This window comes from Trachurus trachurus (assembly GCF_905171665.1).
Source record: "Trachurus trachurus genome assembly, chromosome: 9".
Classification (NCBI taxonomy): domain Eukaryota; kingdom Metazoa; phylum Chordata; class Actinopteri; order Carangiformes; family Carangidae; genus Trachurus; species Trachurus trachurus.
Window position 1 is genome coordinate 23056650 of NC_139895.1, and position 17080 is coordinate 23073729.

The 17080-nt window shown below is 44.2% G+C and overlaps 1 protein-coding gene across 1 annotated transcript; it reads right to left on the reverse strand.

The window, feature by feature from the left end:
- Nucleotides 1-4283: 4283 nt before the first annotated feature.
- Nucleotides 4284-16723, reverse strand: tbx5b (T-box transcription factor 5b). The gene is made up of 9 exons (XM_083979562.1): nucleotides 16375-16723; nucleotides 15401-15547; nucleotides 15026-15120; nucleotides 14536-14655; nucleotides 12900-13047; nucleotides 11299-11451; nucleotides 9704-9795; nucleotides 8064-8320; nucleotides 4284-6492 (listed from the first exon to the last, which is right to left on the reverse strand). Exons 2-9 carry the CDS (start codon nucleotides 15539-15541, stop codon nucleotides 5906-5908), a joined length of 1593 nt encoding a protein of 530 aa, XP_083835688.1. The 5' UTR covers nucleotides 15542-15547; nucleotides 16375-16723; the 3' UTR covers nucleotides 4284-5905.
- Nucleotides 16724-17080: the final 357 nt, after the last annotated feature.

Sequence of the window (17080 nt, forward strand, 5' to 3'; positions counted from 1 at the left end):
TTAGCTTTCTATCATTGGCATGTGGCTAAGCACAGCACAGGGTAAACAGGGCAGTAGCCGGGACTCTTAGCCTTGTTCCTGAGTAATTGAATATGATGCTAACTGCTTCCAGTATTGAATCTATAGGCTATTCCACAACTTAAAGTAGCTGATATTTGTGGCCACCTGGGGGCAGCAGAAACAAGTGAAAACAATATTGATATTTCATCACTTTGGTTTGGTGAACTTTTAGCAAACATGTGCATGTTTACACATCCAGTAGTTGCAAAGCACCAGCAGTCAGTCTGTTGTTTGTGATCATTGATTTCTTTTTTTCTCTCTTTTTTTTTATTGAACTGAAAACATGCTGCATGGTGGAGCATGGTGGATGACTTTGTGGGAGAAATGAGAGTGGATCAAAAGTGTAATGGTGTGAACCAAACAGCTGAGCTATGGGTAGAGTAACTAAATAGTCTATAACCCTGAAGGAAGCAGTTGATAATTATCTGTATGTTAATTTCTACCTCATTGTCATTTGATGCATTATTAATGAAAAATATACTAAAGCAAACTAGTATTAAGTGTTTTCCCACCAGAATCTAATTCCTCACACTGAGGTAGTTTTTATTTTATTTTATTTATGATCTATTAAAATCTTAATAACTGGATAATGTTGATAATGTTTTTTTTTTCTTTTCTTTTTTTTCTCTTATCTTGGCTGTGGTCCCAGCCCGGGCACATGCACAACACTGACCTAACAGCGTGTCCTTTATTCAAAACTAGAAACCAGTGAGGGGCTGCAGTCGGTCTGTACAGTGAGCAAACTAGCAGAGCTGCAAAGTGAAGTCCTGCTGGTAGTGATATCATTATGCTGTGTGCCCTGTCTGGACAGGGGGACCAGAGTGAGGTCAGGGGGGTACGGGGTGTAATCTCTTCATTGAATAGGTTTGTGCGTGTGTGTGTGTGTGTCCTTCTGCCCTGCTGGTTGTGTGTCTTTGTTTCCAAGAGAGCATATGTGTGCATCCATATTTGTGTGTGTGTGTGTGTGTGTGTGTGTGTGTGTGTGTGTGTGTGTGTGTGTGTGTGTGTGTGTGTGTGTGTGTGTGTGTGTGTGTGTGTGTGTGTGTGTGTGGAGGATTAGCGTGCCTCTCCAGTCCTCTGGCCGTAATCAGACGGGACACTGGCTCCATGACGGTCCACAACCCCCACCACCACCCACTGTGGGAGGGCCTCTATCCCCTCCACCCTGTCATGTGTATTTGGCTGCCGGTCTTGGGACCTTTGCAGTATGTTAGGAGTTAAAACAATTATTCTTGCTCACATCACTGTGTGCTTTCTTTAAATAAAAAGTGGCTTCCAAAGGAGAGAGTGATGGGAAATCAGGGAGACAACAATCTTCATGTGATATTCTTCTAACACGATCTTTGCATGTTTCTTTCGTTCACTGGGATGGGTTGTTCATCAAAGCTAATATTGTTATTCAATTGTTCTAAAAGTGAGAGTCCAGCAAGAGAGGGAACGATGAGGCCGTTCTTTCAGGGTGACGGTTTGAGGGTCGTCAGATAAACAACCATCACTGATCAAGTTAGTCTGAGCCCTCTGACCCTGGACTGGCCTGTCTGCTGTTAGTTTGACCCTTAACCTCTCCTTTTGTCTTTCAGACGCAACATGCAGGACAACCACCCACCCACCCACACACACACACAGGCACACACACACACACACACTTGGCCTCTTATCCTTGACAGCTCTTATGCTCATATTAAGATCTACTTCAGTGATTTCAGGGCTGTTTCAGCAATAAACTCTCATTTAGGAGGAAATTAGCTCGGGCCTGAGTCCTGTTACTAAACTGTGCTTAACAGCATCAGACCATTCTTCTGGCTTTTAAATAACAACAAGGATGGATAGTACCATTCAAATAAACCTCCACCATCCTACTTTGTTGCTCCATATGTAATGGCCAAGCATCCATTGTTTTCCATAATTGTGCTGCCATTGTGCTGTCCTTTTAGTGCTATACTGTGCTTACTGATTCTAATTACAGATACTTATGGTTTAGTGTGTAAAGATATGCTAAAAAATGGTTTTTAAACACGCATCAACTTATTTTTCAGTGGTGTCCTCTCAGCTTTTCTACTGCATTTGGTCTGATGAGGCTCTAAAAACAGCAAACACTTGTAACATATGTAATCCGCTGAAGACAGAACAAAATATCCTATAGACTCAAACAGATGCAATTTTAATATTAATTTCCATAAAAGAAAATTATATAGAGTCGAGCTTGCTCTATTCAAAGCGGCATGTCAGTGTAATTGCTGTTTTACTAGTACCAAACTAGTCAGTAAGGAGCTGTCTCTCTTTACTGCCATAGAGACGAAGCACCATCAGACCTATAGAGAGGAACCATAATCAACTTTACCAATTACACTCCATCTCAGACCACTTATTCCACACAAAATGGTCTCACTAATGCCAGACATCACACAAGTGCCTCTCAGAGTTCTACAAGGGACTCCAAATACACATTTATATGTTCAAACCAATACTTCAGTCTGTAATGAAATAAGCTTTAAATAAGTCTTTTTTTCTTCTTCTTTAAAAAAAAAAAGAAGCTTGTTTGGCAAGAGAAATTGCTCTGCATAGCAGCGCAGTAGCTTCAGCAGACAAAACAGCAGAAGCATGAGCCGTCTTCAGCAGCACTCCTGGTTTAGCTAAACAAAAATTTAGGTCTGCAGGCCAAATTGAGTGACATTTAAAAATGTCAGTCTTTCTTTTTTTAACATGTGGTGCCTCGGCTGCACACGCACACACACACACACACACACACACACGTCACGTCGTCTGTGCTCTGTGCCTGCTAGAAACGATCACGGATTAGTAATTTTGGATGAGAAAAGAAGAAAATGCAGAGGGCAGCCAGAGGGGTTAGGACTGTGTGTGTATGTTGGGGTGACGGGCGAGAGGAGAGGGGGGGTGTCAGGGAGATAACGATAAGCACCACTTAGGCTCTTTGATCACAGAGGTTCATCAATCTACTGTCCCACCAGTATGTCTGAGAAAGTCCTCTATAGATGGATTAGACACACACCCACACACGCACAAATGCAGGCTGTGTTTAATATTACTTACCACTTTACCCAAAGCTTTATTCTCCCAGCTAACTCCCAGCCATACAGAGGTCATCAAAGAGCCCTGTTACTGTACAAGCAAGCATGAAGCAATGCGATCCATCTTTTGAGCTGAAGGCCCCTGAGATCTCGTTCTTTCTCCCACCTCCTCTCCCCCCTTCTCCTCGTCCTGCCCGGGGTTTGACTGGAGACGAAGGGTTAAGGAGGAACAGACCCTCTGAAGAGCTGCCTGCTTAACCTCTGACCTCATGGTGTATGAGAGAGAGAGAAAGGAAGAAAGAGAAAAAGAAGAGAGAGGAGACCTGACAACTTCTGACACACACAGAGCTGTGTAATTAAATGTAAATACACCGGGTTTGAAGTTTAATGATTTAACAACCTTTGCAAATAAATCTTCCAGCGCTAGCGTCCATCTGTTCTTTAGAAATATGTGTGCTGTAAACTCTGAGCAGGTGTACGGCATGACAAGTTAGCTTTGCTGTGAGACACACAACATGAGATGCCAGGAGAGAGAGAGGAGCGGCCTATAGGGGAATATAAGAGAAAGGGGGGGACCACCAACACACCCCAAACCTTTCTTTGTCCTCCGTCCCAGCAGACCCCTCCTCTCTCTGGGCAGCAGGTCGTCAGTGAGGGGGTCCAGCTGCTGAAGACTGGAGATACCAAACAACCTGTCAGAGATAAGAGGAGGCGGACGGGGTATACACAGCACCCCAGCACCCACACCACTCTGGAGGGGTTTCGCTGCTAAATGGAAGAGCTGGAGACGGTGAGGACCCTTATACTTGATAAGACAGCACGGTGCACTCTGTTATAGGGCTTTAAAGGATACTTTTCATTGTAGAATGAGATGGTTGGACACTTTAGGAACATATATTTGGGGAAAGGTGCAGGCTAGTGTCTTTATCAGGTCCTTCATATTCACACATGCATTGAAAATGATAAGCGGCACTGCACTTAAAAGAGTTTCCACTCCCAAGGTGCTGAGCGTACTTTAAATAACCCACTGGGAATGTTAATAGTTTGTCTCTGCTGTGTTTGTCGTCTAAACACAAAGAAGAGCACTACAACCAATTGACTTACGCAAAATTCTCTAAAATTTATTCAAGTTCTGTATATAAATCTGTCTTTATTTCCATAGAACAGAAAATGTTTGCTTATCACGACTACTTATCACCATTTGGAGATGGAGGGTGAAACCAAAAACAAACCTTCAAAGAGAAACAAATATCTCTATTACCGTCTTGTTTCACAAGTTAACAACAAGGTCATCTTTACAAATCTAGAGTAATAAATACTATTGGCAGGAGAAAAAAAGTCTATAAAACACAAACATTTTCATCTTTACAGCTCACTGTCACACACACACACATACTCACACACACGCACATCAAATACATAAGAAGGAATGATGAGGATTTGCTCTCTACACAGTGATAGAGCACCTTCTCACATGTTACTGCATGTATAACACCTGGGCAGAAATATCAAAACTGCTTCATGACACAAAAATAAAAAATAAAATCTCAGCTCGGGTGCATGAGAGGAGCTTTACAGTTCGCTACAAGGATGGAAGTAAAACCCAAATGTGCAGAGGAAATGTACTCAACCCAGTCTGGTCAAAGCAATGAATAGAGTAATGGTGTGTGGATATGACAGAGACCAATTAGGATTTAAATTAGGAGACTAATAAAGAGCACATTTACTGCACTGTATTTCTTCACATTTGCTGAGACATCCTTGCATGTCAAGGGTCAACACTGGACTCATGAATAATTCAGAGACAAACAAAAAATGGGCCATCATGCACGCACACACACAGCACGCCACACTCCGGCTCTGACTGGTCAGCTAAGGATAAAAGAGTGGTGCGTGCTCATTGGTTGGCTGTCATTGAGCGGAGAAAGCTGATTGGTCAAGCTGGGGGTGACTGAGAGGACAGTGGTGACAGCTGCGTGACGCTGAGTTGTGCATTTACCCAGAATGCAGTGGAAACAGTGTTTACAGGTCCTTCAGCCTGTAGCATGGTCTAAACAAACTGTTTATCTCCACGGTGCAGCGCCTGCAGCTACTACTGCCTGTCTCATCGGAAATTAACTCATAGCATCCTTGAGCTGAGCTGACATAGGCTTTACATACAAACAAACACACACACGCACGCACGCACACAGACACACACACGTATGCACGCACGCACGGACAACTCATGCCTTTTCTCCTTCACTGAGACTGAGCATGGAGCTGTATTTTGCTCCACTAAAGAGAAAAATGTCTCCCCCGGGCTCTGCTGTGAGAGCTGAGATTATTTTGGTCAGTAAATGTTACTGCCTGTCTGACATTGGGTCACAATTTACATCCTTGACAATGCAAAGAGTGGGAGTCATTGAGAGGATAACAGCCTAATGTTGTTCACAGTCAGGCCTTAACGGGGCTCACAGTGCAAACATTTGGATGACACCAGTCTTTGAGTTATGAAAAAGATGACAAACTACAACTTTTTGTATTTGTGCTGCCCTTTTTTTTTTTTTTTCTTCAAACTTCCGAAGCAATATGGCTGTCCAAGTCCAGTCTTTTTAACAATCCACTGCTCCATCCAGCACAGGGGAGAAACATGGCTAATACATGAGACCTCTTCACATGGCACAAAATCACACTTTTCACAATTATGTTACAAAGGTAATATCATATTCAGTCTGTGTTCGCTGCAGCATCTTCCAGAGGAGCAGAAAGAAGGCCCACTGAGTTTGAGACTCGCTGTCCACTGATCAGTCTCTTGGCCATGTCCTCCGGGTCAGTTAAGAGGCTGCGCTCCACTCTGGTACCCCACACCTGATGTGTGTGTGTGTCTCTAGTGTGTGGTATAGAGGAGGAGACAGGTTGGGCGTGTAGCGAGGATACTCTCTAAGAGGAGGGCTGAGCTGCCTGCTGTGGATGTGTTGGGAGCTCTGAGATGGAGGTCCAGAGCTCTGGCTCTGATAGGGGTCGTGGGCGATGTGTTCTCCCAACGGCGGAGAGCTCTGGTGGGCTATGGCGCTGAGTCGAGAGCCCTGCGGGCTGGAGCTGTAGGGAGGGTGAGGGGTGTACGGTGGGTAGGGCTCCATCGGGGTCATGGAAGGAGGGAGCGGACAGGTGTAGGACCAGGATGTACAGTTGAGTTCATCCAGTCTGGGCTCTGAGCTGGCAAACATGCACGCCTGACGCTGTCCCATGTCTGAGCTGTAGGGGGAGTCGGTGAGACCCAGGGCAGTGTTGCTGGACAGACCAGGTGGAGGAGGAGGGTAGGAGGAGGGGTGGTAGTAAGACTCGCCCTCACTTGGCGAGCTACCAGTGAAGGGTTTCTTGTATGAGTGGTGGCGGTTTCCTGAGGGGCAGTGCTCCTCCGCTACAGACAGACAGAGAGAAAATACTGTGTTGGTTTCACATGTGACGTTCAGGGAGACGTGGAAAAGTTCCCGCTCTGATGTTCTGACATTTATAGTAGCTGAGACAAGAACAAAATGTGCACACAAAGAAAGCTGAATGAGCTTGGCTAAATTGAGACTATTTATGTAATTGATTTAGAAAAGTAGAAAAGTCTCTTGTTGCTTGTCAATAACCTTCAACTTGATGACTTACTGATTCCATGGTCATAGTTTCATCTGTAAATCATTATTTTACTGTATTTTATATGAGGGCTCTGTCTGTACAGCTCATTGTTATCAAAAATATTTAGATATTTAATATCTAAAATATTTGCTTTGTTTTCTTAAATGGGAAAAGGGTGTGTGTGTGTGTGTGTGTGTGTGTGTGTGTCTTATGTAATTTGTGTAAAATTTTCCATCTGAAAATGAGGTAATAAAAATAGATTTCTTTGATCTTGATCATAAAATGTTGCTATTCCCAACTGAATAAATTGTTTTGCAATAATACATTTCCAACAACACCCAGCTCTATTAAATACAAAGTTGTGTGGGCTGTACTTATGTTGAGTGTAGCCAAGTCTGGCGAGGAGCAGAGCTCATGTTCTTTTAATTAAACAATCTCACAGGCCTGAGATCAGTGGTTACCGGACATCTGGGTGTCAGACCCATGATTGGATGATCAAGAGTAACACAAAGTTGACTTTAGTTGCATACTTAGAAAATGTGTTTGTTAGTTTATTGATTAGCTTGAACTTTGACCTTTAATGTCTCTGATGTCAGTCATTATTCTGTATTATTCGTGTGGCGCCTCATTGTTGACTGTCTTTTTGTTGTTGAATAATGTAAAACCATGTGAGTGTGTGTGTGTGTGTAAATACATGGACAAACACGAAAATGAATTAATTCCATCACCAGCCACAACACTAATCGATATAAATCTGTTTTTTGACTTGATCGCCTGATCTGTGTTTCAATCAAACCACCTTCATAAACGCCAAATGAGGGCTTCCTGTGTATGATTATCATTCATTTTGGAGGCCTATTAAAGAGCATGAACCCCAACCCTAAAAAAAAGTTAATTCTGATATGAAGACCATCATTACTTTTGTGGTTGACTGAGGAAAATCCAAACTTTTAATCCTAACTCATAGAGATGATGATTTAAAAGTTGACACACAGTAATAGTCAGCAGTCACTGTGTGTATTAGCAATGGGGCAAAAACAAGTAAAACCACTGTAATGGTCCTTATAGAAACCTGAACACAGTAACTTAATTACCCACAGCAGCTTTTTTTCACTGTATATTTTGGCGCTTAACCACAGGTGAGAAATAGCAGTAATGTTGTAATCAGTTTGTAAAGACCAGTAAGTTTTATGGCTCGAACACGGAAACATTAGGGGGTGTAATAACATCCACAAATCATTTCCAAAGTGAGATAACACCGTTTGTTTCCACAAGAACAGAAAAAGTATTAAAAGGTAATATGAAAATAAATGGGCCGTATCTTGTTTTTATATCTTGAGACTTGGGCGGTAATTTTCTCCCTCCTACCTTTCCTCTTGGCGCAGTGGTAGACCGGCGGCTGCTGGCCGTGCTGCGGGGGAGGCTGAGGCAGGGTGTAGTGCGTGGGGGGAGCGCTCAGCAGCTCCTGGGGACTGCTGCTGCTGTTCATGCCGTTCTCACAGCTGTAGGGGGACCCGACGGCCTCTGGGGAGCCTCTCAGACCCCGCCCCTCCCCGCTGAACGGGCTGCCGGCGGAGCAGGCTCTCTGGCGGACGGTGCTGCGGGGGACCACTGGGTAGTCCTTGCTGAAGCAGAACGGGGAGAGGTGGGTTGAGAATGTGGCGGGAGTAAAACTGTGGAATAGCTTGACAGAGGATCTCAAACAATGCAAAAACATAACACAATTTAAAAATAGATTCAAACGTAGTACAGATGTAGATGTAGATAGAAAGCTATAAACAGGATTGATTAATTGGGTGTTGATTGCAACTGTAATGCTGTTTAATTATTTATTCCTTTTATTTTTTGGCTACACTTGTTAATTATTGGATACTTATTTCCTTCTGTGACTCTGAAACCATGAAGAGCTCTAATGGATTAAATGGAATATTGAATTAAAGGGTAGGCATTTATAAGCTATATAACTTCAGCCTACACCTTTCGATCTATTTATGAACTAGTTGAACAAATGATGGTATTATGGAAGGTTGACTGACTGTGATTGATGCTCAACTGTAAACAATTTTGTGTAAAAGATCGAATAAACTACTACTACTTCTAATAAAAGAATAACAGCGGGAGCAACAATTTGCATCTGTTGTTACAGCCTCAGGTACGCTGCTCAAAACTCTTCCTCAACTCTGTGCAGGTTTTTTTTTTTGTGGATTCAGTTGTGCAGGATTGTACTGTTTGTTTTTTTCTTTGAAGTCTCCATCCTTTCAGCTCTGATTTCTCTCTATCTCTGTGCACACTGCCCTCTTGGTGAACTCTGTGGTATGTAGGGGACAGCAGGCCACATCTCCCTGACTCTCGCTGAGACAGTGACACACACACACACACACACACGCAGTCAGTGCTGTTTGTGAGATAATTCGCTGCTCTAAAAATAAACATCCATCCGTGTGTCACTTCAGATAGACTTCCTCTCCTCTCCGCCACAGCAGCACAACAACACAAGGCTGCAACGTTTAATGCCAACCCTCTCTCCCTCCGCTCAGTAAAAGCCTCTCCCATTGGCTCGCTAAAAATCTCTAAACTGCCTGCCACAATGGCGCTTGAATGGAGATTAGCTCGGCTCGCGAGCAGACACCATGTAAGGCCATCAGCTGATCAGCAGTGACTGATAGACCAACAGCAACGTGAGCGTTCAGAGCAGCGCAGGAGTCCACGCTCACGACTTTGGATGAGTTTTGGGGCTGAGATCAACCTTCAGGTGACAGTGGATCACATCTCTTTGTATCACTTAGCTCTGTTCACACACACACACACACACACACACACACACACACACACACACACACACACACACACACACACACGCATCTCAGACCATATGTACCCCATCATAACGACCCTCCCCCCGGATGAAGGAGGGAGGGAACAGCCGAACAGATTTTGTTTCCTTTAAATGTTCACACGCACACGGACGCTGCAGACACCAACACACACGCTAACAAAGCTGCACTCACCTCTGCAGCTTGGCCATGCGGTGCAGCTCATTGTCGTCGCTGCCTCTGAAGCCCTTGGCGAAAGGATTATTCTCGATCTTCAGCTGCGTAATCTGAGGACGAAGCACATAAAACCTTTCACTACAACACTGGTATTACACCACAGGACGCTCACAGGCTTAGACAATGCTCCATTTCACACACAAACAAACACATAAGCGCAAAAGCATATTCAGCCTTCCACTGTTCTCTCCATTGACTGAAAGTCAATAGTTTACTATTAGTCCGAGGCCCTGCAGATGTTAAAAGCAGCTCCGCTGAAACTGTGCTCGGCCAACATTCCTCAGCCGCTGACGTTTCTAACGGAGTGGACAGTGTTCTCGCCAGCTGACACTGAATAAACTGTTTACCCAAACACTCGCCAGGTTTAAGGATTTCAGGCCAAAGCTTTTAGAGGTCCAAAGCTGAGAGCTTTGATGTTAAGTCCTCAAACTTTTCTCATTGATGTCATGGAGGGAGACCTTCGCGTTTTGAAGGATTTCATTTGGCCAAAGACCGCGTCCACCACAGAGCAGGCGAGTGGACTGGAGACCTGACACCAGCTCAGGTCCAAACAAATTCTGAGGTGTCAATAATACTGATGTCACACCACTGGCTCAACGGCTACCATTTCTATACTGTGCAAGATTACAGTATTATTATTAGTGAATAAAAGTGGTATCACATCCATGTGTTTCTGTATGTAAGATACAACCGTAGAGCTTTTTTTTTTTTACACAATAACTAAATACAATAACTGTTTGAAATTATTAATAATTTTAAAACCTAAAACTAATTCACTTAGTGCCACAGATACTGATGCAAATATAAAGAAGTAGTAGGATTAAAATACAATATTTAGTAGGTTTAACGTAGCTATAAAAATCATGGAAAAAGTTGTAGAAAAATTGTAGTTGAAATGTACGTATGTATATCAAAAGAAACTGGGTCAAGGGAAGCCAAGATCAAGGGAAAGAAACAGGTCATTACAGACCGACACTTAAAAACCTGCTCTCTCTCTCTCTCTCTCTCTCTCTCTCTCTCTCTCTCTCTCTCTCTCACACACACACACACACACATACTTTATTTTTAGACATATTTACAAATACTGAATAGGACACATAAACAAAGAAGTTGCAAATTGACTTTCTGGACACAAAATACAGACAGTGATACACACAGAGAAAGAGTCTGTGTCCGTGTGTGTCTGTGTATGTCTGTCTCTGTGTCTGTGTGTCTGTGTGTCTGAAGTTTGAATGTGTCCAGTGAACGAACCAAAAATGTCATGCTCTCAAAGAAACGGTCACAAATCTGACATCAGAAAAGATCTAATCTGCACACAGGCCTGGAAGATAACTACGCTTCATATTCAAACATAGATTGATGTACAAACATCAATTATTATGGGGCCTGTAGTGTGTGTGTGTGTTATTTAAAACTCAAAGCGATCTTTTTAGTATTTATGCGTTATGAAACCTCCAATATTTTCCCGTGGTTTCCTCCATAAAGGAGTTTTAAGTGGCTCCTCTCAAAAATATGACCTTTGACACCGTCTCAGCAGTGAGCAGCGCCTGTACCTTGTGGTTCTGGTAGGACGTGACAGCGATGAAGGCGGTCTCGGAGAAGACGTGGGTGCAGAAAGCCGTGTTTTTGGAGCCGAAGCCGTTGTTCTCGTCGGCCTTGACGATGTGGAGACGAGGCTGGTATTTGTGCATGGAGTTGAGTATTATCTACGGAGAGGGAGAGAAGGAGATTGAGAGGGTGAGGCTGACAGAGCTGTCTCTGAGTCTCATTAAACAGCAGAAGCAGATGCTGGGACCTGGACTGGGCTGACCTGGAGACCGCGTGGAGGGTACGGGCCCACCTAGGTCAAGATACCCAGACTCATGCTTCACAAGTGAGCAGGATAGAAACTGATGGAAGTCGACATGAAAAACAAACAAGTGATCTCTGTTTACATGGCCTCCCTCCAGGACTGGAGCTGCCGTGATCAAATCCTCTGCTGCATGAATAATGGATCACACAGATTTCTTTTTTTACCTGCTCTGGTTAGAGGAATGACCAAAAAAAAGACTTAATCTTATGAAACTGATTAGTGAATCATATCACAAGCTGTTTGTTGTGAATCTACTGATCAAATATGACATCTGTGACCATTTTGAGACCCGAAACCAAACAACAAGTGGTTATGTAAGACCAGAATCCACAGGAGGGTTTTTTCTCAGGCCTTTACACTACACTACATCACATTACCTATATTACACCCTTGTTTACTTGGCAGCCACGTTGTGAGTAACGTCTTGAAGGGTCGGTGTAAGTGGTGACCTCTTCGTACTTCAACCCAACAGGCCATAACATTGTTAAACTCAGTCTGGATGTACCAGTGATGTAAAACTACAACAACTCACGGTCTGAACTGTTTCCCACGACACCGACAACTCCACAAGTGCTTTTTAATTGGAGCGCGTTTGTTTATCCAGGGTGCCTGAGGAGGAGGTAGCCTAGGGCTGGGCTGTGCTGGGGGGGGCTCAGTTTAATCTCAGTGACGCTGTACGCCTGTGACACGCATTAGCTAATGGACTTTAAAGCCACTGAAATCATTACCTCTAATTTCCCCCACTCTTTGAGGATGCTGTTTCTGTTGCTTTCTGCGCATCCACACGCAGGGTTGCGTAAAAAAGCGCCGGCGCGTCGTGCTGATCTTTGCAGCTCGGTGCACAGCAGCAGCAGCAGCAGCAGCAGCAGCCGGCCTGTCACTGTGCTGCCTGCTGCTGGAGTGTATGTAGCTACACGCTGGACATTGGAGGGAAGGACTCAGTCTGAAGTGTGTCCTCTCTGCCCTGCTGGTGATTTATATTGTGTTGTGATGTCTGTTGAGTTACACGCTCTGTGCTGCCAGCTGAGGAGTGACTGGATCCCACGGGTTATAGCTACATGTCTGGACCTGTGACTTGATCTTTCTTCTTAAATTAAAAGAAAACCTTTCTCAGGTATAGCCTAGCGATTAATACAAAAAAATGCACAAGTTGAATCTTGTGGATATTGGCTTGATGCAGCTTTTAAATGTTTTTTATTTGAGAGGATGTTACATTTTCAATCCACACACATTTTTTCTTCTTTTGTCTGCGCAAAGGTAGAAACTGAGCACAGTTCAGAAAATGTTGTAAAGAGGACTCACGTGTCCAAATGGGTCCAGGTGGTTATTTGTGAGCTTGAGCTTCTGGAAAGACACGAGCTGGCGGCTCCAGTGCGCCCCGGTGGCAGGAGAGTCCGGGTGGACGTACAGCCTCCCCGGCATCGCGGGCTCTGCCTTCCCTGATATCGACCTAAACAGCCAAAAATAAATAAAAACAACGGGATCGGATCAGGAAACGATCAGACAATGACGCTCAGTGGGTCGCAGTGGTTTGTCTGCAGCGGCCGCCGCGCAGGAGGAGGCCTGCACGCGTGCGCTGCCGCCGGCTGCAGAAGGTCTGGGTTGTGTGCTGCTTTAATTAGACAGACTCAAAATGCACCATGTTTTTGTCGAAGTTTACACAGATAGCCACATCTGGACGTTAGGGCTCGCTGTCCTCCAGACCTGCTGTTACAGCTTCTTTTTATTCTCTGCAGGAGCGACGTTGTTGTTTGCAGAGAAACATCCGCGCAGAACTAAAACAAGGAGCACAAACATCTGATCCGGGGTCAGTTTTCTCACTGATCACAGTAGCTGAGGGACGGTGAAGTCAGTGCCAAGTTGAAGAAATACCGACCGTGAGTGTGTTATTGCCTTTTATAAGGCCTATTCAGCGCTTTGACTGCATTGATGAGGCCTTAAGGTCAAACAAAAAAAATGACATGATATTTTGTAAACAGTAATTTACAGTCTGATATATTTGAGTGGAATATTCTCCCACACTCACAAACACAACTTTATCCCTCTTATAAAAAAAAATTAAAAGGAAGAAGAAAAGAAAAGAAAAGAAAGAAAAACACGCCTCCAGGCTCCTGCACCAACTTCTACAGTCCGTGTCTCCATTAGTCCGAGCCGAGGCTCTGGACCGGGACTTTATGTCACACTCAGTTCATCCACCAAACCGGTGTCCGGCCGCTGCAGCGCAGTGAGGAGGCAGAGCAGCGACGGCTCTCACTGTGACTGACTCAGTCAGCGCTGCTCTGCACGGATTTCCCCCTCAGCACCAACACACAGCCGACCGGGAGACTCTAATCCGGTCTGTGTCTGTCCGCCCGGTGAACCCTTCACACTCTGATTCAACCGGCGGCCAAACACCGAGGGGGAAACACGGGCAACTAGGCCACCCCCGGTCTGCACGAGGGAGCCGACCTTTAGGGCGCGTGCAGGGGAAGGGTAGCTATAGACCCACAACAACAACATCATCAACAACAACAACAACAACAAGCTATATAGATTTCCTTTGACTTGTTTAACGCAGCTATAATTCTGACATAACCTACATCCATGGCCACATGTCACAGTAAAGTAGTAAAGGCTCAATGCGGCGGATTCACACGTGAAAATGTGGAGAAAATAAATAACTGATCAATAACAATAACTATTAGGCCATTGATTTTTTTTTTCGTTTTCTGTGCGCCCACCAACAAGGTTAAATATTATAATAATGATGAGTGAGTGATGGAGAACTGACCTGTGCAACACACAGGCTGCAGCTCCAAGGAGTCTCAAGCACTGGACGCAGGCTAGTAGGCTAATACAAGCCGTAGCATATGATCAGGTTATAACCTTTGTTTTGTGTTTTTGTAGTAGCCTAAGTGTTGTATGACACGGTGTAAAAAGTGTTGTAAAAGACACGCACCATTTGTTGTCTGCAAATTTGTAGCGATGGTCATCGGCGGGGACAATGTCCATGAGGAGGATGTACTTGGTTTTCGGGTTAAGGCCTGTGACCTTCACCTTGTAGCTGGGAAACATCCTCCTGGGGCACACGGGAGAAGAAGTTTAAAAGATTTGTATTTACAAAATAAAAGAAAATAAAAAAAAATAAAAAAAAAATATCACCTAATATTAAAAAAATATATGGCCTACAAAAATACAAAGAAGCCTCGCGCTTGTCTGAGAAAAAAGGTCCCTCGAGGACTTGATTGTGACGTGCATATATCACACTTTGTCCCAGAAGAACTGCTGGGCCAGATTTGCGATTCATAAAAAAAAAATTTAGTCCATTAAACCCTACCACGGAGTTTTAGTGAAGTACAAGGCTTCATTTAAAGACAATAATAATATAGGCCCGGCGCAAATCAAATACAGTCCAAAACTATTTTAGTCAACAGTTTTCCTCTCCCTACCTTCCAGCCTTAGTGATGATCATTTCAGTTCCCACTTCATCAAACTTGGTCCAGAGTTCCCTGTCATGAAGGAAAACTTTGATTCCCTCCATCCCCTGCAGGGAAACATAAACAAGTCCTCTTAAAATAAAACTAAAGCAGGATGCAAATGAAATAAACACTCGACTCGATTTTTTCCAAATTAAATGTTGTTTATAGAAATTATATTGGTATTTGAAATGATGATTTAGTGATTTGGGGGAATTTTAACAAAAAATAATGCATGTAAATAAAGCATCCATAAACTCGTGCTTCAATAAGTTTGGACAAAGAGCGCAGACACGAGGCTGTCTTAACTCAATAATCAATAAATCAATATTAACATTAGGACATTACCTGCTGGCTGGACGCTGTCTGCGGTGAGGCCGGTGAGTTTAAGGTGAAGCTGGGATTTTCCTGTTTGGATTCTTCTGGGGAATCCATGCAGTCCGAGTCCGGACGCTCTGCAAGGCCGAACTGGTCCCCTCCGTTGGCCATGTCCCACTGACACACACACACACACACACACACACACACACACACACACACACACACACACACACACACACACACACACACACACACACACACACACACACACACACACACACACACACACACACACACACACACACACAGTTCAGTATGAAGCTATTTTTGCAATGCATGGAACAAAACAGTGATTTTCAAACTATAATCTATGAAGTACAATAATAATCAGGCCAAACTGCCAGACAGTTTACATCTGGTGGAGACACTGTCTTTGTTAGGTTTTGATGTTTGCTTTTTATTACCTATGGCTGCCGGTGCTCATTGATATTGGTGAAAACTACTAATAACATAGGGTCTTCTCTTTAACATAAGGATAATGGCTCACATTCGCCCACATTACAATGGATTACAGACTGATCCAATAACCTAATTACAGGCTTCCACTTAAAAGAAGATTAAACATGCATGGACTTAAACTTTAACACTGTTTTCGAGGAGATGGAAAATTGAGTTTGATATTATCAATCCCAGACAACAGGCTGGATTACCTTTTTTATTTATTTTATTTTTTATCTTGAGTGGGTTTATATTACGGTAAATACAATATTATAATTATGGACCATCTCAAACGCCAGATTTGTTTACCTGCTTTAAATTCCAGTGTGTTTACAGTTTATTTAATGTCTTTAGTCTGCATGGTGTTTAAAATGGGTGCATCTCATAAAGTGCATTTCATTATTTCATTAACATCAAATGAGCCAACTACAGCCTCTACAGTCCATCCTGGATCTGTGTGTGCGTGCGTGTGTATTTTGGATGGTCGCTCTGAGGCCCTTTACCTCAAACGCACTGCTCTGCTGTCCCTTCAGAAACCACGCTCATCCTGCTCCTGCGCGCTCTGCAGACTGGGTTTGATTTCCTGATGTATAATATTAGGTTTAAATCCAGCTGTCCAAATGTTGCCGTGTGGTTGGACTCAAAAAAAAAAATCCACCGGTTCCCCCGTGCAGCTCTGAAATATCACCGGGTTGTTGTTCGTGTCTCGCTGCGGTGTCCTGAGCGCAGACGGCGGCTCGTCCGCCCCGCTGCCACCGGCACCGCCGGCCACAGGCTGAGAGCCGGTCAAAGCGGCCGCAGCTTCTTCCTCATTTATCTCGCTCCTCTCCTTGTTGCCCTCGCGGACGCAGAGGCAGCCCTGATCTGAACCCCCCCTCAGATCAGACCCTTCCTTACAAATGGAGTCAAGTCCGCCTCAGATATTCTGCCCTCCCCCTTCTGCCTCCTCTGCTCTCCAATAGGTCTGCACAGTGCATCGGTATCTGCAGGCCACATCGTGGCTCTTACACTGGCGCGCGCACGCGCACGCGCACACACAAACAAACACACACGCAGACTATGCACGCACGCGCACTCGGACGATCATTGTTAATTTCTCAAAAATATTAGGTTCAATTCTCACATTGTGTCTTTTCATATCTCTGTGTCACGCACGCCCCAAAGTGACCGTCGACCCCCTTAAAAAAATTCCACTCTCACTGGTTGGTC

What these genes read in the sequence shown, in the direction of transcription:
- tbx5b (XM_083979562.1), bottom strand. Translation starts at nt 15,541, where the DNA reads ATGGCCAACGGAGGGGACCAGTTCGGCCTTGCAGAGCGTCCGGACTCG. An exon ending in AAATTTGCAGACAACAAATG is followed by an intron (nt 13,048 to 14,535) that starts GTGCGTGTCTTT and finishes TTGGCTGTTTAG; the next exon opens with GTCGATATCAGGGAAGGCAG. An exon ending in CGTCCTACCAGAACCACAAG is followed by an intron (nt 9,796 to 11,298) that starts GTACAGGCGCTG and finishes CTTCGTCCTCAG; the next exon opens with ATTACGCAGCTGAAGATCGA.